Consider the following 22,652-nt stretch of genomic DNA (forward strand, 5'->3'; position numbering starts at 1 on the left):
TTCTTCTCCCACCAAGCTACCGCCCTATGGTGTGCTAACTCTTGGTTGGAAGCCGATTGGAACCATAAACAGTTTTCCTCAATACAGCCAAGTTCACAAATATTACAGCTGAGGAGTGAAGGACAGGCGAGCTCCTTTAAGATAAAAAGCGAGAGGCAGTATTAAAACACTAATTATTCATGTTTGCAAATTTTTTTTTAGATTGCATCTGGCCACAGTTGAAGTGCACCTATGTTGAAAGGTTAACAGCTCTCCAGTCTAAGTGTGGAATACGTGCATAATCGGCAGAGATTTAAACACTTGTTTCCACTGGAGTGAATTTTGTTTCATTATTGTTGAAAGCAAAGAACACATTTTGTAAACATATGTAAAAAAATATATATATATATGTAACCAAGAAATTAAACTTTAAAAAACATCTTAATCAAAAAACAATTTGAGCGTTACTTGACTGTCTCACATTTTATTGTTTTGTTTTTTTCTTCTTTAATATCTTTTTTTTTTTGGGCTCAAGATTCTGAAATTGCATTATATCCAAACTCTGGACAGATTTCTACTGGTCTGCTAGATGTTAGCAACAACAGTCTAATTGGGTTTGAAAAGAACCTGAGAACAAAAAAAATTATTTGAAAGCATGAAATCTAGAAATAAATTTTGAAAAAAAAACAAAAAAAAAAACTGAAAAAAATGGGAAATTTTGAAATGGTCCAAAAAATTTATTTTTGATCAATAAAACCTGAGAAAAAGCAAGGTTATTCTAAACTTTGTTTTATTAAGAATATTTCAATTTCTAGATTTTTTTTTTTATAAAACATGTTATTTTGCTTGGAACAATAATGGAAGTCACTCCATATTTCCACAGCTGCATTTGCATGACGCTTGGGAAAAAAACAAAGCCGAACTACCCAGGCTTATTGAAAAAAGAAAGGTCATGTTTCAGAAGAACTCACTACAGGTGACGGGTTTCATCAGAATAAAAATATACATCAGCATTCTGTTTTGTACACTGAGCATAACTGCGCTAGATCAGAGGGTAGAATTAGCATATTCCTTGTGAATAAGGGCAAAGGACGCCAAAACAAAATGGCCACACCGAAACATCGAGTGGAAACACTCCAACACTTTCAAAAGAAAAAAAAAAACAAACAAAAAAAACACCAAAAACATCCAAAGGAGAAAAGAAAAAAAAGCATGCATAACGGCTCCTTTGAACACAGTAAAGGGAACAAATCGCTGGTAAAATTAACTAGTAGGACCTCAAATTGTATCAGCAAATACAAATGAGCAGATACAATCTTTGCTAGGAGGGTTATTACTACCAAAAACTGTTACAAATACCCTAATTATAGATTCCCGATGTACCGGCTATTAAATGAACTCATACTGTATGACCATCCATCCATCCATTATCTAACACGCTTGTCCCAGTTGGGGTCGCGAGGGGTGCTGGTGCCTATTTCCAGTAGTCAATTGGCGAGAGGCGGGGTACACGCTGGATAGGTCGCCAGTCCATCGCAGGGCATACTGTATGACAATTTCTCCAAATACTTTGAACACTTAGCAAATACAGGGGGGGGAGTGGCCAAGAAATTTATTAGGAGGCACTTTTGAAAAACTTAAAAAAAAAAAAAAAAAAAAAAAAAAAAGGTAACAGCATGCACAAAAAAGACAGGTTTGATTGAGCCAAATTAAAATATGGTAAGACTAAGAGGCGAAAAAAAAAAGTCCAGGTTTAGATATGATGAGGTGAGATCTGGGAGATCATAAAATCCATTCCAATATATTCTGGGGTTAATCCTCAGGTGAGTCGCTCAGACGGCCTCTTCACAGATGATGTTCCTCCGGCAGCAAAATGATTAAGACCTCCTGTGAAAACAGCCTAATGACATCTATCGCATGCTGGAGTTGAGAGAAGACAAAAATAAATCTGTCCATACCAGCACTAAATATTTGGTCTAAATGTCTTGATGGATGAAAAGGGAGCGTATATATTATCCGGTTTAGTCTGTGCTATATACATGTCTTTACAATATCCTCCTGAATGTTGAAGCAGTTCAGAAACTTGAAAAATGTTTAAACATCTTCTGGGTGCATGTTTTCTCTTTATTGTGTGTGTGTTGGCACTTGCTTGGCGATTTTTCTGTCAGCCTTGGTAGTCACATTAATGTTATATTGCAGCCCATAGTGGCCAGTCTGTTCCAGCCTAAATGGAGGAGGACGAGGCTGGCGACAGGGTGGAAGAGTGCAGGAAACAGTGCCATCTTGGATTTCATATTGGAGACCTTCAGAAGAAAAAAAAAAAAAAAAGCCTATTGTTTAAAAAAAAAAAAAAAAAAAAGGTACAGATTAAAATCATGGTAAACAAGTAATCGCTTAAGATTACACATATTTTGTCAAGTATAAACCACAAATTCAAAACAAAAGTAGTGCTATGTAAAGAAAATCTCAGTAAAAATGTGCAGTGTTAAAATAGGTTTTATTGATTGAAGCCATTCAATTAACCTTTTTGTGGATAAAGAAAGCAGTTCCCTTTGCAAGGCTTATGAACAAATAAAATCTAATTATTTAGATTCAAAATTTATGAATGACCAAAAAAAACTGATTTCAATTTGTTCTTCTTTTCCTTATTCCACCTTTTCCTTGATCAGGGATTTGTCCCCATTTTAATGAGCAGCTACATAAAATACATCTATAGGGTTATCAAACATATCGGGATAAAATACTAATCTGGTTTGATATCGATACTAAATAAACATGTTTGTATTTTGCTGTTAATTTTCTGATTTCTGGATCACTTGCAGATTATATTATAAACAACCTTAAAATATAGTCAAATTTTCTATGTAAGGACTACGCGCTTGTCCCGTTGGCTATCTTTTTCTGCACATGTGCACTTTCAGCCGTATATGTGTGGTGAGCTACGGTTTCATAGAGTCATTGAAGCTCACCTTTCCCATCCCGTTCTTTGAAAATGGCCAAGGGTCGTAAGAGAAAAAGTGTCTACAAAGTGCATGAGAAGAAAGAAAAGCCTCAGAAGAAGCGCAGAAAGCTCTCCTCACAAAGCATTATGCTGTCACAGCGGCCCTCTGTTGCCATGAGCTGTTGCTAGTGGAGCTAATGACAAAGAAGCGCAGGCATGGAGGAGGAGTCTGTGACCAATGGAGCAAAAGGCAGCGATCATCTTTCCGAACGGTCAGTTAACTGAGTTTGCTATAAAGTCCACTATATATCCCTGCTGTAGGTGGACACAGTGAGTTTGTATAAGATATGAGAACAGCCACTTTTAAACAGGGCGTGCATTTTATCTTATTTTTTTATGTGGAGAGGGCCGGTCTTCTAAAAAATCTTCCACATTATCTTTAAATGCGAGAACATCAAGGAAAGTGTCACAGTGGCTGGACGCAGACATTATGGATTTAACTCAATTTTGAAGCGTGGTCTGCGATATACGCTGTGGGTCTAGATACGGCCGAGGCGATGAGGAAGTGGGGCGAGTTTAGTGCGACAACGGAGGGACATGACGGCGAAAATAGCGGAGATCCAGGCGGGAAAAGGGTCCCCGCGTTCCTGCGCACATTGGTCTTCTAGCTGGTCCAACTTCACGAGCTGTTTTCTGCAATTTCAGTAATAAAAACAAAACAAGCCAGCCTCCTGTCTGCAGCACTGTCTGCGCTCACCTACAATTTGGGAGAGGTGCAGCAGAGTGTCTGCGGAGGGGGCGGGGACGTCTTTTTGTTCACTGCAACGCCTACGCAGACGACCTGGTTTCAAAGTATAAATCAGCCTCAAGACACCAAATTTCTCACTCCAGCCCTTTCGGTGGCAGTTAAGGTTGGTTTGCAGCCACACAGAAGGGGAGAGTTGCAGCTAGCATGAATATCCATGCATGATAGTTTTTGATACTTTTTCACACAGCGGTGACAGGACAGTCCTGCAACAATTGAATCTGGACAAGCAAGCTTTCAAGGTCATAAAAAACTGTAACCCTTGAATGAAATGTCTACATGTTTACAGATAGTACAAAGGAAAATCGCACTAAAATCACAATGTTGGTTGAATAAGTATCGGGATTTAAATTTTTGATAAAATCGTTGAACCCTAATAAATACTGATATGAACAGTTAGCCTGGTAAACTAGCCGCACCCGCCAGTGGCCAAAATCCTTTTGGCCTGCGAGTGGTCTAGCCTCCATCAATGCCCCAGGCCCTAGAACTGGCGGGCCAATCACAACGCAGAGATGTGTTTTGAATTTTTGGACTCAAAGCGGGCGGGGTTTTGAGGGCGGGACGACAAAGCTGCGCAACGCTGGAAAAAGCGCAACAAGGAAGATGGCAACAACTATTAAACAGTTCTCATTAGACTTATCTTTGGAATCAGTTTTGGAAAGATTAAACTTGGGAGTTTTCGTTGAAACATGAGCAGGAAGAGGCTCTACGCTCATTAATTTTTTTAAGAAGGACGTATTCGCCATTTTACGGACAGGCTGTTTGTTTACTTTCCCCCAGCAGCTTTCTGTTGCGCTTCCTACGTCACAGTCAGTTGCACTCATTGGTCAGAGCTTTGGCCAATAAGCACAGACATGGTTTGAAAAACAAAAGGTTGTTCTCATTAACAATCTTTCGATGTTTCATTCTTTGGGGCCAGACTAAATTACACATTTAATGTCACATTTAGTCTGGTTTATCAGAATAATGAGCAGTTTTATTTCAAACAAAACAGACTTCTAGACTCGGTATTGTGTCTGTTTTTTAAACTGTGCGATCTTTTACTATTTTTTTGTGTTTTTATTATTATTAACTCTAATCACCAAGCTCTTATATTTTCTTTTAACATTTTTTAGATAATAAATTATGTTTATCTTTGTCTCCTATGCAGCTCAAACGAACTGCCCCTGGTGGGATTAATAACATGGCCTAAATCTAAAACAGTAAGTAGCCTTTTCTTCCTAGCAACAGCAAGCATCTTTAGGCTAATAGCTGTTTGCTTCAAGATTAACACAGTCATGAATGCGTTCTGGCAGCAGTAGCAGAACTTCATATGAGCTAAGCTACTTTATCTTCACTGCTCATATTGAGAAAAGTGAGGCTTGAATCAGTTTCTAATCAGTTTGCAGCCAATGTAAAGCTTTTTGTCTTATGTTTCAAGCATTTTTAACAGAAAAAACCTGTCGGTTAATGACAGATATTCGACTCTCTATATTGGGGGCATCATGGTATTAAATCTGCAGACATTAATTGTTCAAAAAGTGGGCGTGCAGGTGGTGCAAAGGTTAGTGCAAATGACCAATGTACAGAGGCCTTTGTCCTCAACGCAGGCAACAAGGGGTTCGAATCTGGCCTATGGTCCTGCATGTCTCTCCCCCTCTCTCATACCCCCTTTCCTGTCAGCCTACTGTCGAAAAAAGCGAGCCACTTGTGCCGCAAAAACTCAGAAAATTTTTTTCAAAATGTGCATGGAGAGTGGTTTATCCGTGTGTGTTGTAAATAAAACTGCTCGTACTGTATTTAAGAAGCGTGTGCATTTATGTCAGAATTCTGACTTCATACCTTTTAGCATCCATCTCTGGTCTGGCCTGAGCATGGTGCTGCAAGCTTCTACAAAAATTTTGGGGTATGTCACATCGAAAACAAAAACTCTTGTTTTGAACCCCAGTCTGCCTCAGCAGATGGCCGCTCACACTGTGCCTGGTTCTGCTGGAGGTTTCTTCCTGTTAAAAGGGAGTTTTCCTCTCCACTGTCGCTACAAGCATGCTTAGTGTGATGGATTGCCTTTGAGTCAATGAGTCAATGCAATCAACTGGTTTTCCTTGGATAGAAAAGTTTGAGTACGGTCTGGTTGAACTGTAAAGTGCCTTGAGACGACATGTGTTGTGAATTGGCGCTATATACATAAACTGAATTGTTGCATCAGGTGGGAGAAATGCTCTCTTTAAAAATGCATTTAGAAACGATCTGGAACTGCCAGAAAGAAACGTAAGGAGCTGAATTGCCAACTACACAGAGATTCTCAGAAGGGAGAAGTTTGCTGACTACACTTTTTAAAGCAGGAGTTTCCTGATCGTTATTAACGAAGGAGTTAAGAGGAACTCAGTTACAAAACTACTGCAAATGCCTTTTCAGTACAACACAACAGGAGTATCAGATCTAGGGCTGCAAATAACGATTATTTTGCAAATCGTTTAATCAGTCGATTATTTTTTCGGGTGAAACTTAAACTTTTCCACTTGAGGAGTTCTAGATAGAGCATATTGACAGACAATATTTTTCCATTTTCACAATCTTGGCATAATTACTGCTCTAATTGGGCCATCTGTTAGCTACAGGCATGTTTAACAGTCTCTGAACTACAGTTAACCATTAATTGATTACTGAACTAGTTGACGATTATTGAAATAATCGATTAATCACAATCAGCCCTAATTAAATCTACATTTTAGCAGCTGTAAATAAAGCACAAATGGATGCTTATTTACTCTCACAGTAAAAACACAAGAGCTCTTTTTTCTTTTTGCAAACTGACCTTTTCATGGGTTTAACAAATGCACTCCTATTTCCTATTTTTAATTAATCCCAACACATTTCTGTCCTTCCTTTCCTTTCCACTTGTAGACGTTTAATAATGCATTAAAATCAGATTTCCATAAGATAAAAATAAAAACTAGGAAACTCAAATTGAATCTGGAAATCATAGGAAAGGCTTTAAAATGAAAATCAGAGTCAACATGAAGGATTTACTTTCCTTTATATTGTTTGTTCCAAGAGGCTGTAGGACATTGAAGCGTTTTAAAACTCTACAGTTATTCTCATATTGATCTTTAAATTAAACATCCAACTCATCAAATTACCTCAATATAAAATAAAGCTTTGGTTTGAGGAGAATCAACTGAAAGCTTCTCACACTATCCAACCCGATCTAACGAATGGTTAGTATCTAACCTGCTGCATCCATTTCATTATAAATAAAGTAGCAGTTTGTTCTGATAATTTGAAGCTGGAAAAGTGGGATCCTTACCCTGAAAACAGAAAAGAAGCTAGATCCTGGATAAATATCACTCGAACGCCGTCTCCTGGCTCTTTCGTACACAGCGGGCGACTTTCCTTTTGAATGCTCCGTGTCTGTCTTCCCTCCACTCTTTCTGCAAAAAAAACCCATCAACAAACCACTTAGAAGATCAAAATGTTTTCGCTTATTTCAGTAGGCATTGGATTAAAGCCCAGTTAGTGCAACAATACTTGATACTTGGTATGATATCACTCTTGAACCAATTAAATGTTTGATATTAAATTCCAATATCGACATATTGTGGTTAAGAAAACACTATTAGGAAGCTGACTTACTGCAGCATCCACGTTGGCAGGCGAGTCCCCGTTTGGGTCTGCCAGCATAGAGATAACACTAATCATGATGGTTTCCACGGTGTGGATGGGCAGCCAGCGCTCCTCTGGTTTCTCATAGCCGTACTTGTCCTCACCAGGTTCGTGCAAAATAGAAATGCAGACGTCTCCGCTCTTGTCAACTAAAAACAAATGAAATAAATTAGCTGCCATTTGTCACTAGTTCCACTCAAAGTAAAGATGTTTAGAAAAGATTTTAATCGGGTTTTTCAGCCTCCTATGAACACACTAGGTCAGGGGTCGGCAACCACTATGTTTTCTAATGCTGTAAACATTTGTATAATAAATGCAAAAAATAAATGTAAACATTTCAACAAAAATTTGCACCATAGAGATCAGATCATAGCCTGCAACACACGTTTCAACGCAGATCCCAAAGGGAAAAAAGGAAGGTACCTGATGAGAACAGAGGATTTAAAAAAAGAATGGACCAAATCATTTGTAATCAAGAGTACCGTAAATTGGAAAGGCATTTTCAGGGAAGGCATGCTAAATTTGAGAGAAAAAGTATGATCGCAGATCTTCTGTATAAATGAGAGGAGAGCAAAACTAGATTTAAGAAGTGGATTGCATCTCCTAACTCCACCACTGGTGATAGTTTTGTTGCAAGCATGTAAAAAACATTAACAGATAGAACAGGTAGAGCTTTGATGTGCATTTTCTTCCATGAAAATGTGGGATTTTAGGGTTAGAGCTCTACTCTGATGGATGTCAGCTCCTAATGGTTCCTTGTGACTCAATCATCGCCTCCCAACAGAAACACGTCCACCATAGAAAGATTCCTTTATCGTGTTTCTATAATTTCATCAATGCAACAAAACCTAAACCTCGCAGTGAAGGAAAGTGAAGCGGCGCATTGTGGATTCCACGCGGTGAGAGCATTCATTGCTCCTCCCTCACCTCATGCTACTATGTGACATTTGCTCCAGGATAAACATTTAATCATGAATGATTATTATATATCTAAGCACACGTAGTCTTTTTTATTGTTTGGTAATACACTTAGAGCCTGTGTTGCCATATGAGGCTCATATAAGACTTTTATATTTTCGGGTCCAGATTTGTTTTTTGCTTTTTTTTCCTGTGGTCTGATGAGATCAAGATAAGCTAATTTGTTTTAGATAGTATTTAGTGTGCGGCAAAAAATGTTTTCCTTATAGATAAACATGGCGGTGGGAGCGTCATGGTGTGGGGCTGCTGTCTTAGTGGACGTCCATGCTAACACGTACTGTGATATACTGAAGCAGAACCTGATCTCTACCCTTGGGAAACGGTCAGAGAGGAAAATGCTAACAGGATCACGACCCCAAACTCACCACCAAGACGACCGACTGCCCGGCCAAAGAAACTAAGTAAATGTATCCGACCGGCCAAGCGGATCTAAACACTACTGATCATCGAAACAGAAGGTGGAGAACAAAGTCTCCAACATCATCAAAGTGCCAATCAGAGGCTTAAACTACTTCATAAACACTATAAAAAAAATTAAAATGCAATTTTTCCCTAAAAGAAATGATACAGAAAACTAAACCTTCTTAAAATGTGAAATGTGACATTATTTTTTATCTGCTATCCAACTTGTTTTTCCTTTCAGTTTTAATTACAAACAGAAAAACAAAAATCCAATGGCTTTAACTAAAGAACTGATTCATTTAAGCAGTTTAATGCAGCAGAGAAGACGATTCAAAAAATCTAGGGAAGTTGTACTCCATTTTTTGTGGTCTAAATTGGTATTCAAAATAAATCAGTAAAAGACTATTTTACTGCACAGGTTCAAAGTTTGAAATAAATTTACAGAAATTGATTGATTATCCCCGAATATTTCCTGCACCACCCTTTCACATTTATGACAAACATATGAGCGTCTTTTTGGCTCTACTGCAGGGGAGGGGCTGGTAACCTGCGGAGCGCATGCGGTCGGTAAAGATAAAATCTCTGAGTGAGACGGTGACGTTCAAACAGCTCCTGAACAAAACCAAGGTATTTATAGCTGCTATGTCCAGGAGATCGTAAAGTACAGCCATAAGCCACCTTCGCGTTTTACAGAATACCTTCTAATTATCTAATCAGACCGATCCACGCCCAACCTGTGTGAGATTATAGTAGATCAAGGGCTCTGATTTGGCTTTAGGGCCCCTGAGTGGACCGGCTGAGGTGTGGGCAGTGCTATCCAAAACTTTAATAAGTTTCACTATTGTCTGATGGGTCACTGAGACGTCCTCCTCATCGGTCTCTTCCTCTCCGCCCGAATCACCATCATCAATATATTTCTAAAGCCTGTTTCGCTTTTAGATCTTTTCTGAAAGCCGTTTTTCAGTATAGTTTAATGCTACCGCAAGCAGCAAGAGCAGCAAAAATGCGCTTGCTGTTTTATTTATGATGCTTGTATAAGTTTACTTCTGACACGCGGATAAATCAAATTTGCTGCTCCAACTGCGCGGTGATAAAGGGGGTCCGATAGGCATTGGGCGGAGTTAACCTATCCTTTCTTTGTCTTCTGTCCGTCCCCCAGCCAGATCCAGATAAGCTCCTCTGATTAGTTGATGTGGCGCATTGAGCAGCAAAATTAACTTTTTTCCCCAACTCCAGCAGCTACTGCTTCTGAAGCGCATCGCGTGCATCAGATGCTCAGAACCTCACGACGTGCCGCTCCTGCTGCTCAGATGCGCTGCGGGACCTTTTGCTGAGCCTCAACCTTTGACTTTGCATTTAAACTAGCTGCTTCTGCTGCTTTAGGTGTGAACGTAGCAAAAGAGATGGAGGTAGAATGTTAGTTGCTAGGCAACGGTATCGAATGTCAATCAACCACTGAAAGAATTTACAATGCAAGTAATAGAGCCGTCAAAATGTGGCTGTGCGAGATAGAGGTAAAATTAAACATATTTATTTTTTGTTATTTTTTATTTTTTTTACTTTTTATTTTATTTTATTTTAAAAAACTACATGAAAATGAAGGAAATATAGAAAGAGAAAAAGTCAGTTAACATTAGTCAGTTAAGTCAGTTAACGTGATTAATGTAAATAAAGTTACTTCCCTTTAAAATCTTACAATCATCAAAATGACGGCCTTGGAAGTTCTAGTGTTGAACAATTAAAAATTCTAATTTTGATTTAAAAAAAATCCAGACTTCTTTAATTTTAAGATCCAAGGAAATGAGACCAAAACAAACTTTTGAAAGGGCATTTTAAACATAAGCTAAATTACAAAAAAAAGCACATACACATTTATATCCTAAACCATTTCAAAACAGGAAGAGAAATGAGTTCAAGTATCCTACAAAGTGACGTACCGTTGGGATGCCAAATATCTGTGATAAATTTCATTTTGGGTGGCCTGAGGGGGTAATCCTTGGGAAATGTCAGATGAGCTTTAAACACTCCTCCTTCACTGTGAACACAAGAAAGAAAATAGACTGATATCAAAGCAGCTTCCCAGTTAGAAAAGGTTCAACGGATGAAAAATCAACTCTCTGACTCACTAGAGTGTGTCTGGAGGCCCAATGATGAGGACTTCCCATCTGTAGAGATCATTGTCCTCGATGAGGCCTGCTGAGAATCCCTCCACTGGGTTTTTGTTCAGCTCTAGATAACAGAGATCAAAATGACACGGTTCAGCTGACAGAAAGCATCCAAACGATTTCTGATTACTGATGCTTTGACTTTCCAAAGGTGCTCCGGAGACGAGCCAACATTTGGCTCAGTGAGCCATGCTCGCTCAGGGAATCGCATAAGAAGATGCATGTTGGTAAAAAACACACAAAATAAATATTGGAAGAACATCTGTTGCAACACTGCAGTCTTTCTCCCAAGTTCTACACTAAAAAAAGAGAAAACCGACCTAAAAAAAATAAATACTAAAAATATATGTGTAATTATATAAAAACATCATTTATGAAGGATTTTTGTTTGAGTGTTGCGAACAACAAACATGTTTTGTAAATGAAAATTGGAAGAAAAAAAGATTATATGACAGAAATTAAACTTTTAGAAACTATTTTAAAAAAAGGTTTTGTGAGTAAATTTGCTGTTTTCTCAGATTATAATTTTAAAAATTATTTATTAAATGTTTATATTTTGATAATTGATATTTTTAAAGTTTGATTTTATTTTAAATTTCCCTTCCTCTCATTTTTTAAAGGAGAAGTCCGCTCATATTCAGAATTCAAACTTCTGAAATTATTTTAAATATCAAATGATTACATTCTGTTCAATAAATGATCAGTGGGTTTAATTAAGAGTCATTTTCATTTGAATGTGCTTTACTGGGGACATCCATGTACTCAAAGAACACTACTGCCACCTACTGGTTTGTGACGTCACGGTGCCGTATCGGCTGTTGATCAAGTCCCAGTGCTGTATCTTGTGTTTGTCACAACGCGCTATTATCCAAGTCATCTTGAAAACATTCTTCCAAATGTTGGCTAAATATGTGTTTTTTCTCTGGCCAGAAGTTTGATGTTAAATCCTCTCTCTTCAAGTTGGCGATCCAACGACGAACCCTAACCCTAACCCGCCCGGGGAGGATCATGAATTGGAAAGGTGAAACAACTAATGTTTTTTCACTTTTACCCGATGTATTCCAGCATCCAGCTGCCATGCACGTGGGCATTGTCAGTTTAACTATAACTCTGGTGAATTTCAATGGTGAAGTCCTCTGGAAATCTTCAATAATTGTTGTTGATTGCAGATGTGTCTAGTAGTTCCCATTGATTTTGCTTGTAAAGTGGGGAGAATGGCGCTAGGCTTACCGCACCGTGACGTCACTCTTTGAAGATGTCAGGAGTGAGGCGTTATAATATTTGGGCATAAATGGCCTCTCCCAGACTCAGTATCTCAACAAAAAAATTAGTTTTTATTTTTTTTTACTGATTAACGCTAAATTCAATAAATCACCACTGATTTAAATAATGATCCATCGATTATTCTCCATTAAAACTGCTTTCTTTACATATTGCATTTCACTGATCCCACTCTTCTGGGGGCAGGCTTTCCTCATACTGACAAATATTAACATTTTTATTGGTCAGGAGCAAACGTTTGTAATGGGATTGAAGGAAAAAGAATGTGATCTGTGAAACAATTTGAAAAGAATGAAGTTTGTAAAATTTAATCTGAGAAATATTGAAATATAAAACAAATTTTGAAGAGACAAAATTTCAGAAAACAGCACAGTTACTTCCAGTTTCATTTCTGGATTAAATTTTTCTTTTCAAATTTCCACTTCATCTTTGCTTGCAACAACAACGCAACAAAATTTACTTCATTAAATAAAATATTTTCTTGTTAGATTTTTTACCTTTTAAGATGTAAATCTTAAACACATTTCATTAAAAAAGAAAAAAGGAATTGTAAAAATGATCTTTAAAACAAGATGAAGTAACTGATCATGCATTATAGTGTGTTGGATGGATTTTCCCCATCTATCGTGACACTGCACTGCAGGAAAAGAATACAACTATAAAAATGTTAATCATAACCAATATTAATCCTCAGTATCACAATGGTGTTATGTTGATATCCAGAAATCTACAGGTGTTTTTTTTTTTTTTTTTTTGTAAGGCAAATGCCAGTACTGATTATTTTCAAATCGGTCTAACCGATCCTAAATAATTGCTGCAGATTTTTGGGGGGTTAATCTTAAAGATAACATTTACAATGTGTAGCAAATGAAGGGAGGCCGCAATGCATGCATCTTATGTGATGTCAGGGCACGGCAGAAGAACGTACCAATGAATCTGCGCCATGCATGTGCATATGATCAATATCTGTTAGGGATGGGTCCAGCAACACCGATGCGTCGAGCCCATAGAGCAAAGCACTGTCGCGTGTCATTTCCAGGAAGTCATGTGACCAATACAGGAGTTGTTTCTAACCGACTGACACACTAAACTGTGTTTAAAAACGTAGATGTCAACATTATGCATTTGCAAAAACAAAAAAACAAAGTCCCATATTTTGCGGTTTATCATTATAATTATCAAGAATTTTGGACCAGCCTGAAAGGAATAGGAACGTTTTAGCCATATCATACATTTCCTTTCAGTTATCACTCAACGTATCTGAATTAAAGTTCATTTCAAACCGACTCTTAGTTTATTTACCGTTTTCACTGAACTTATTGTTTTAAAATTATAATTTAAAAACATAGTACACAAGCATCCTCATTGACATTTTCCCCAAAATTTTCACATTATGATATATGTTTACATTATTAGCTGCATCTAAAAATATCAAAGATATTTTCAATTTAAACATTGATATGAAATAAAATAAAACCTACAGTAACTTAAATTATATCATTGTAATTGGTCATCAAATCAATTCAGTTTTGCCTGTTAAATAAGCTGCCAGTAGTTTCTTTAAATGTCAAGCAGGTGTCAGTATTCTGTGAGAGTATCGATAGAGTTTGGCAATATTTCCTAACACTTCAAGATGCCTCATTAACCCATCACTAGTATCTATAAAAGAAAAAAAAAGAAAAATAAGTAAATAAAATAATTAAAACCCAGAACACAAATATCAGTCAAATATTTGTGCCGGTTCATGTATCAGTTTGTCTGCCCATATTTTTTCAGCACTGGCATTGGTTTAGTATTGAACAGATTATCTTTGAATGAAGATTGTTGTCTGGTGGACAGAGAGCTGCAGCTGCAAAGCTCAGACCTGCTTGGGGTTAACCTCTGTCTGGTGGGTTTAAGGAACGCCACAACAACTGCACTAGTTTCACCCATAACTTTACACTGCTGACATTAAAACAGACAAGTACATGTCTGTCATTCTCAGGATCTTTTTTAAACCGCCCAAAGTGAAAAATAAGCACGAGTAGCACAAGAAGCCTTATGATTTTTTTTTTAAACGAATAAAAGGGGCACATTTATTCCTCTGACAGTTAATATAACCAATCCTAGGGGGAAAGAACAACATTTAGGATCAAAACTCCAGATGTGGTTTGAACTTGGCTGCTTTTGAAAGGCTGCTATTATTAGAGGAGCTATATTTAATTTGCAGCTGACCCTGCTAAAATTAAGAGTTGTATCACTGAAGTTGGCATCTGATTCACAGCTTGCAGGCAGCCTTTCAGTAAGGGGCAATTTCATCAAATAAATCTAGACTGGATTTGGCTAGTTCTAGTGTAGAATCTAAAATACTTCAAATGGACATGGCAGAAACCCTGTTTATAGATAAAAAAAAAAAAAGAGAGACCATTTTAACGCATTTTGAGGGGATTGAACCCACCGAATATGGTGATCGCCTACACACTAAAGACAAAAACAGTTTGTGATATATGTTGGTTTGACTGGACGAGGTATGTGCAATCTTCTGAATCTCTCTTTTTTTGTCCTGTTTTTCCAATTGTAGCTCAGTTAATAGACGTCCCAGAGCGAGCCAACCATAGTCAACAGCTTTGCTAAGCAGACCAGTATGACTGTTGCTATAAGGTTCCGTTTGATACTTGTATATTAAACTTAAAAATTATTTGGGGAGTAAAATCCTATACAACAAACAAGGAGACAGAAAAAGGAATACACTGGTGAAGATTCTTAGTCATCCAGGTCAGTCATTCCAAAAAAAAAAACCCAAAAAAACCCAATGGACTTTCGAAGACGTTTCGCTTCCCATACAAGAAGCTTTTGATGGGAAGCCAAAAGTTTTCACACTTGGAAACAAAGTCCAGTGGATGTTTTTAATTTTCTTTTTTGGGACAGAAAAAGGAAGAGGGGATAAGAACTAAGGGCGAGAGATAGGAAAGAGTACATGAAAAGTTAGAGAAAATAAAACAAAAAAAGCAAAAATAGACACAGAAGATATAAAATAACTCTAAAAACTCTGCTTCCATACCTGTATGAGGTGAGAGAAACAGAAAACAGAACATAACAGCAACTACACAACAGACAACCAAAGTAAACATCAGAAAATGCTTCGAGAACAGCGAGTATCCTTAGATAATCATGTGTCAGAGTCAAAACCTTATGGTGATTACACAATATTAGTCAGGGTGGTTTATACCTGCATCTTTAAACAACTGGAACCAAACTCCTGTGGTACGTATGCTTGGGTCTGCTCGGGTATAAAGGATTTACAAAGCTTCTTCAGAAGGAAAGGATTCTTAATAGCAGGTGTGGGCGGCCCCAGACTCGTCCTACAGGGCCCTGAGCCGATAAAGAGGTGATCTGCCCACACATATCTAAAGAACCCAAGATGACTGGGCACCCACCAGAGAAGGGCAGAAGAGAGCTCCAGGAGCCTGACCCCTGAGGTCAAACCCCAAAGGGGCCCAGTCGTCGAGGAGCCCGACCCCGGAGACAATAGTGCCGTGGATTAGGGCCCAGGGTACATTTTGTTAGCTTGTCTGTCCGCTATATTAACCAATATGATGTGTTGAACTAGATCTGCTATTTTCACAGTTTTAGTGAGACAGCTTTTTATAAAGTAGGACATTAATTCATAAAAAAAAGTTTATTTGAGTTCTATAAAACAAAGTTTTCACCTCCCCACAGCAATGATGAACTGCACGGCAGGATTTTATACCAGCTACTGTAGTATCTAGGCAAAAGCTGTCAGTCTGGTAAAGAGTCTGGTTTTTATTCAAAATTGTAAAGGTTCACTGTTTTATGAAGTGCAACATAAATCTAACTAAAACCTTTTTCAGTTTTAGTCGACTAAAACCAACTAAAACAACGACTAGAACAACTCTATGTACGCATATTTAAAGTATTTTTTGTGCTTTTGAGACGGCACCAGACTCGAGACGAGGGTTTATTGTATGAACACACGCACAGGAACTGCCTGCATAATATTGCCATATGAGCCATTATTATGCTGCAGTAAAGCAATTAACAATGTGTCGAAGAGTTTACTGAACAATGTGGAGACCACAAACCTCTACAGACACTCCAGACCATTTCAGGTCTGTCAGAGAGAACCTGCTTTCAAAAGAACATGGAACCAGTCCAGAACCAGCCCATTCTGCTGTCCCCTGGCAAATGCCAGTGAGTGAGTGTTGCCAGGCAGTGAGGATGTACAGACATCTTCATGCCAGCGGCCCACTGACTGGAGGTCTGGCAAAAACCAAACTGTTCCTCCTTAAACACAGTAGCAGAGAAGTCCTGCTCAGGGGGTGAGGACCTCCAATAACCGTGCCCAGTTCTCTTAGTGGAAGCATCTTCTGTCTGGTATCTCCTCTAAGGGCCGGATCTATCAAAGGTTTGCGTGTATAAAAACGTGAGCCATTTCACTGCGCACGCTAAAAAATGTACAAACTGATCTATCAACAGCGTGCTAAAAGGATTTGGTCTTTAAAATGTGCTAAATAGCGCCTCTTATCCATTTAGTACTTTTTCTGCAATGAATATGCAATATGGGGCGTTTACACGCAAAAGTGCGTCTTGTGGGAGGAGAACATGTAAATATATTAATTTAGCACTCGCAAAGTGATTTATCAAACCTAAAAACAATTTTGCTAACGGTATCTGACTCTATATTTAACACGTTTCAAAAGAAGGTGCAAATGGTCTGTATGCGCAATTGCGCACACATGGCAGCGGTTATTGTCGCAAGAAGGAGACATCGAAATGAAGCAAGGAGACGCAGAGAACGCATTTTTTCACTCCGTGTGAATATTTTTGGAACGAACGAGGAAACGATCATCAAAACATATTGTTTATCCAGCATTGCCATTTTGGAGCTGTTAGGGGAACTCCGAATGGATTTGGAGCCAGCCACAAGGAGGACCCACGCAATACCAGATATCACAAAACTCCTTGCAACGTTGCACTTTTTTTGCATCTGGGTCATTCCAGCGTACGGTTGCAGCGAGAGCTGGGATCTCCCAATCTCGTTTTTCAGAAGTGCTGTCCGACGGGGTCGGGGTTCTCCCCCTGCGCCTGTGGAGCAACATGCCAATGCTGCGGGGATGCGTAATCTCATCCACAGTCACTTCTTGTGAGCCATTTGGTATGTGCATTTTTCTACAGGCCAATACAAAACACCTGTTTTTTTTTTGTTTTTTTTACTGCAGTGAAGTAGAAATTCAGCCACATACCACCTTAGGGAATAAAGGCTGCCAAAGTTTTTTCTTTATATATCATTGTAAGATTTAAATTTCTTAATGCACTAGTTTGTAGAAACTACAAGTAGTTTGTAGAAACTACAAACTACTTTGCCGCAAACCACAAAATGCGCAAAACCATCATTTAAATAGGGCGTCTCCAACAGTTTTGCACCTGCCACCAGTTACGCAATCGCTCTTGTTAAATCCCCCGCAAACCATGGTCCAGCCCCTCGCGCAAAATTCCAGTTTGCGAGCGCAAATTACTGCACGCAAAATTGGATCTTGATAAATCCGGCCCTAAGCGCGAGGCTAGAGATGCACCAGCAATTACTATCTAGATCAGACCTGATAACGAAGAAAATTCTAGACTGATAAAAAAAATGGGCTTTATCCATGTTAAAAAAAATTACAAAAACGTTAAACCCTTTATGGGCATCTGCATTTGATTTATCACATTTTTATTTATTACATTTTAATTTGCTTGTAGAGCGCAGTATATGACAGCTACTTAAAAGAAGGACAGAGATGACAGCATTAAAACGAACAGAGCTCTGGTATCAGCAAAGAATCGGGTTCATTTATGAAACCATTCCTGTTTTTAAGATCATCTCATTGTTGTCCCATTAGCTCAGATTTTCATTTTATTACAACCAAAACAACAGAAACTGACTCACTACTCTATACCAATCAATATTCAATGTATGCTTTGATCAAAAACTGTTCCTTTAAAAGTTTTAGACAGTTTATGACCATTTGGTTTCACTCTATAAAGAAACTATATGATGAGACAAAAGCTGTAGAATCACTGACTGGACTAACCATTCCAGATGGTACATAATAATCCTAAGTGCCCACACCTCAAAAGATATTTCAACTGGTCTGATAAGTCAATAGATATCTTCCAAGATCAAAAAGAGGTGTCCAAGTCAAAAGTGCTAATATATATATATATATATATATATATATATATATATATATATATATATATATATATATATATATATATATATATATATAAATAATAGATTAATCAATTAATAATCGGATTATAAGAGGTTCCTTAAAGAAGGTTTTTATTAAATTAAACCAGGTACAACTCAAACTTTTCCACTTGAAGAGTTCTGGACAGAGCATACTGGTTTGTTTTTTTATCTTAAATGCAAAATGTAAATTTTTTTTTAATGATTTTGATATAATTACTACTCCAAGTGGGTTGCTCTGTTAGCTAAAGGCATGTCTTACAGTCTTTAAACTCCATTTAAAGATTAATAGATTACTAAATTAGTTGACGATTTTTTCAATAATCAGTGATTATTAATTATCAATTAATAATCAATTCATCGCGATTATTCCGATTCATTGTTTCAGCTCTAATATATATCCAAGTTCCAGTGGTTGTGGACTTAAGACTTTTTGAAAGCATTTCGTTTAACTGGTAAAACCAAATTTTTTTACATTTTGGCTGAATCAAATTGAAATAATATTCAATTAATTTAGTAATCGATTAATCATGCAACTGAGTATAGAGACTAAGGGATGCCATTAGCTGAAAGAGTAACCCACTCAAAGCAGGAGTTAAGCCAGTATTGTAAAAATATATATAAACATTTGCATTTAAGATGAAATCTTGTGTTTTTTTTTTCCTGAATGTGCTCTATTCAGAATATTAAAAGGGCTTAGTTTAAGCTTCGCCTGGTTTAAATTCTATACAAAATCTACTTTAATAAATTTTTTGCTATTTGATTATTAATCAAAAATATGATAGCAAAAAAAAAATGTAGTTGCAGCCCTAATAACAAACCTTTATTAACTTAACAGGCCAATTATAAAAGGAGGGTTGCCTTAAGCTTTGTGGCAATACCTATAAAAACAAGATCAATTCTGCCCCCTGCCATAAGTTCCCATCCATCTAAATTGAGGGAAAAGTTACCCTATTCTGGGATTTTAATAGGCACTTAATTTACATTTCTAAATCAGTCATATCATCTCCAATAGGATTATTCAAAATGGTTCTTAAAGTTCTTTAAACTGTTGGCTAATTTCTTTCACCATAGGATCTTAAATGGTCCAGAGTTTGTAATGACCCTAAAATAAACTATATTTAAGATACAAATCTTGGAATTAGGGTTTCAAGGCTATCCAAATCAGAGGTGTAGCCAGAATCTTTTTATAAGGTTGGCCAGGCAATAACCAATGTACACTGAGGGGTGGCCAAAAGTAGATAGGCACCAGAACCTCACGGTCAATCTACACTGTTCCAATAGGAAAATGAACGAGCAAAACATCCATATTTTCTAAATAAAGACAAACTATACTTTCCTACAGCCTTTGCTAACAAATATATTAAAAAATCCGTAATTTCTAGATAAAAGGTATAGTGGATAAAACTCAGTTTTGAGTTCTGGGGCTTAAATCAATCATCATTGTCATTACTTACTTAAACATTCTGCTTAAAATTGATATTTACAAGCACTAATATCTACATAAACTGATTCTTTTCTAAGTTTTTATTTAAATTGTTATTTATCTTTGATTTCTCTGAAGATTCCTAAATGACTTGCAGAGACATCATTTTCTCTTTACCCCATAAAACACAAAATCTAGCTCTGAAAAGAGCAGGAATTCTGTACTTATCATGTTTAATGTTAGCATATTGATGTGTAAAATTAACCACAAAAAATTAAAATGTTTTGAATATTCCAATTGAGAGTATTACTGCTGCCACCAGCTGTATGAGAGGGGAAAAAAAATTTACAGTATATGAGTCGCCACCCTCCTTCAAAGCTCTGATCTAATCATTTAGACACCATGAAAGAAAGAATATTCATATTTTTAATAAGTACGAACCTGTGTTTATCTCAAAAGATGAGTTTATCGTTATTGAAATTAAGGCTCAACTCTTAAATAAAAATGAGTTTATAAACATTTTCAAAATGTCTACAATATTACTTTTAAACCAGTTTCTCTTGAGCTCAAGCATTTAATACAAACTTAGCTTTAGCTTCTGAGAGTTAGCACTAGCTTGTTAGCTTGGCGTCGCTAGCAGCTGCTAACGTTAGCCTACGGTTATAGTGCGGTGGCTAAATATGGTAACAATTTAAAGCGGTTAGGAAAGAAAACGGACCCAACTACTGGCACATCGCTTTATTTTTATGTTATAAAATAATACTCGAAAGAGTGTTGAGAAAATACGCGTCATGTTGGGAAAAAGCCAAACGTAACTAGATTATTTCGGTTAAAACGATTCCAGTAAACATATCGAGTAACGGCAGGTATGGCTAGTAGCAGGCTAGCTGTTAGCTCCCCTGACAGCTGCATGTCGTCGGTTCTGGACAGTGACAGTTCGCAAACACTGAGAGATCATTTCATTTCTATATCCCATCACAGTAACGCGGTATTTTTCTCTTTACTGAAGACATGCAGTCAGACTGGCTCCGCTTAAATAGTTACACATTCATATGTCATTGAATATTAACGGTCCAATACGAACAGTTTGCGCCAGCACAATATCACAGCTAAGTAGCAAAGAGCCGCTGTTAGCCAGGTACCCAGCTCTCTCCAAAGAGGCTTAATTACCTGCAAGCTGTCTCCTGAGTAGCAGCGCTGACTGAGGCTCTGTCATAGTTTACCGGTTGGGGTGCAGATCTGTTCAGGGGAGGGGGGGAAACTCGAGGTAACAGCGTTGTTTTCACGTTCACCAAACAGGACCCGTCTCTCCTATTTTCCGATTAGCATTCTCCTCGTTCTTCTTCGCCGCCTTCTAACCCACCTCCGACGTTTCTTCTTCGTGGGAAATTTTAGTGCAGCGTTTGCTGTGACTGACCCTCTACCGCCATCCTCTGAACCGAGTCTAAGTAAGTAAAGCAATAAAGCATTTGAGAGAGCTGGTGAATGTGTTACGGATGTTAACGTGAATAGTTTAATCGATCAGTAAGCGGATGAGAAAACTCACTCTTTAAAAAACCCTTTAGCAACATTAAGTGGCACATATTTGTAAAATGATTGAAACTCTGCTGAAAGGCAGAATCTGCTTCAGAGTCTGAGGGTAATGGAGTTAGAGAATCCCCAGTGTTGCATCCTTAATGCCATCAAACGCTGCTTTGCATGTCTTCCTCTTAAACTTTTCCACATGTTGCCACAATAAATGTTTATTTCATTGGAATTGTATTTCTTTTTATAAAATTACTTACAAGTTTTAACTAATTCAAAGCAAATTAGCTCAAGTTGACATAGATTTTCCCTAAAGTGTCCATAGATTTTCTTGGCATAGACTATTGGTTGGATTTAGCTTCGGGTTCAAACGCAGGAAGCATGTGGTTAATTTGTATAATGTGGCTTTTGTAACATTGGCTGCAGGGAATGTGGTCCTGGTGGAGGGAGAACCACATTTTTTTGCCCATTAATTAGTTCCATTTATCTCTCATAACCTCCTACCAGAATTCCCACACCATTATGCTGCCACTACCATGTTTAACTGGGGGATTGGTCTGTTCAGGGTGCTGTGAATGTAATTTTTTTATTTTTACTCCAAACGCTGTTTTGCATTAGGCCAAATGTTCAAATTTGGTCCCAATTTTCACCCTTTTACTCCTTTGTATGACTTTCTTCTTACTTTTCTACGTTTAATTATTATTCTAATCGAATAATAATTGAACGTTATTGATCTCACATTGGAGAAATTCAAATGAAATAATTTAATACATGATCTTGCTTTTATTTAAAACCCAACAGAAAATGACAGTGTGCTGCAGCGAGGTTTAAAATCAGATCAAAGTGGTTTAAGTGTTTAAAAGATGAAGGTTAATACAGCTAAACTAAATATACAAATATATACAGTACAGACCAAAAGTTTGGACACACCTTCTCATCAGTTTCCTTTATTTTCATGACTTTGAAAATTGAAGATCCACACTGAAGGCATCACAACTATGAATTAACACACGTGGATTATATACTTAACAAAAAAGTGTGAAACAACACAAAATATGTCTTATATTCTTGCTTCTTCAAAGTATTCACTCTTTGCTTGGATTACTGCACCATTACTGGTCACCTAAAAATGGTTTTCACTTCACAGGTGTCCCCTGTCAGGTTTAATAAGTGCGATTTCTTGCATTATAAATTTGGTTAGGACCATCAGTTGTGTTTAGCAGAAGTCAGGTGGATACACAGCTGATTATGGCAAGAAAAAAGCAGCTAACTGAAGA

At 37.5% G+C, this 22,652-nt stretch overlaps 1 protein-coding gene across 2 annotated transcripts; it reads right to left on the reverse strand.

Moving 5' to 3' along the window:
• Positions 1 to 911: 911 nt before the first annotated feature.
• Positions 912 to 21,222, reverse strand: ube2g1a (ubiquitin-conjugating enzyme E2G 1a (UBC7 homolog, yeast)). 2 transcript variants are annotated; one of them, XM_038302082.1, is made up of 6 exons: positions 21,022 to 21,222; positions 10,874 to 10,976; positions 10,685 to 10,782; positions 7,338 to 7,516; positions 7,012 to 7,135; positions 912 to 2,282 (listed from the first exon to the last, which is right to left on the reverse strand). In XM_038302082.1, exons 1-5 carry the CDS (start codon positions 21,065 to 21,067, stop codon positions 7,049 to 7,051), a joined length of 513 nt encoding a protein of 170 aa, XP_038158010.1. In that variant the 5' UTR covers positions 21,068 to 21,222; the 3' UTR covers positions 912 to 2,282; positions 7,012 to 7,048. The 2 variants fall into 2 exon arrangements, with proteins under 2 accessions (XP_038158010.1, XP_038158011.1); XM_038302083.1 differs by having other exon boundaries at positions 912 to 2,309.
• Between the last annotated feature and the right edge of the window lie 1,430 nt (positions 21,223 to 22,652).

This window comes from Cyprinodon tularosa, unplaced genomic scaffold (assembly GCF_016077235.1).
Source record: "Cyprinodon tularosa strain WSP-4 unplaced genomic scaffold, ASM1607723v1 ctg481, whole genome shotgun sequence".
In the NCBI taxonomy this organism is placed as follows: Eukaryota; Metazoa; Chordata; class Actinopteri; order Cyprinodontiformes; family Cyprinodontidae; genus Cyprinodon; species Cyprinodon tularosa.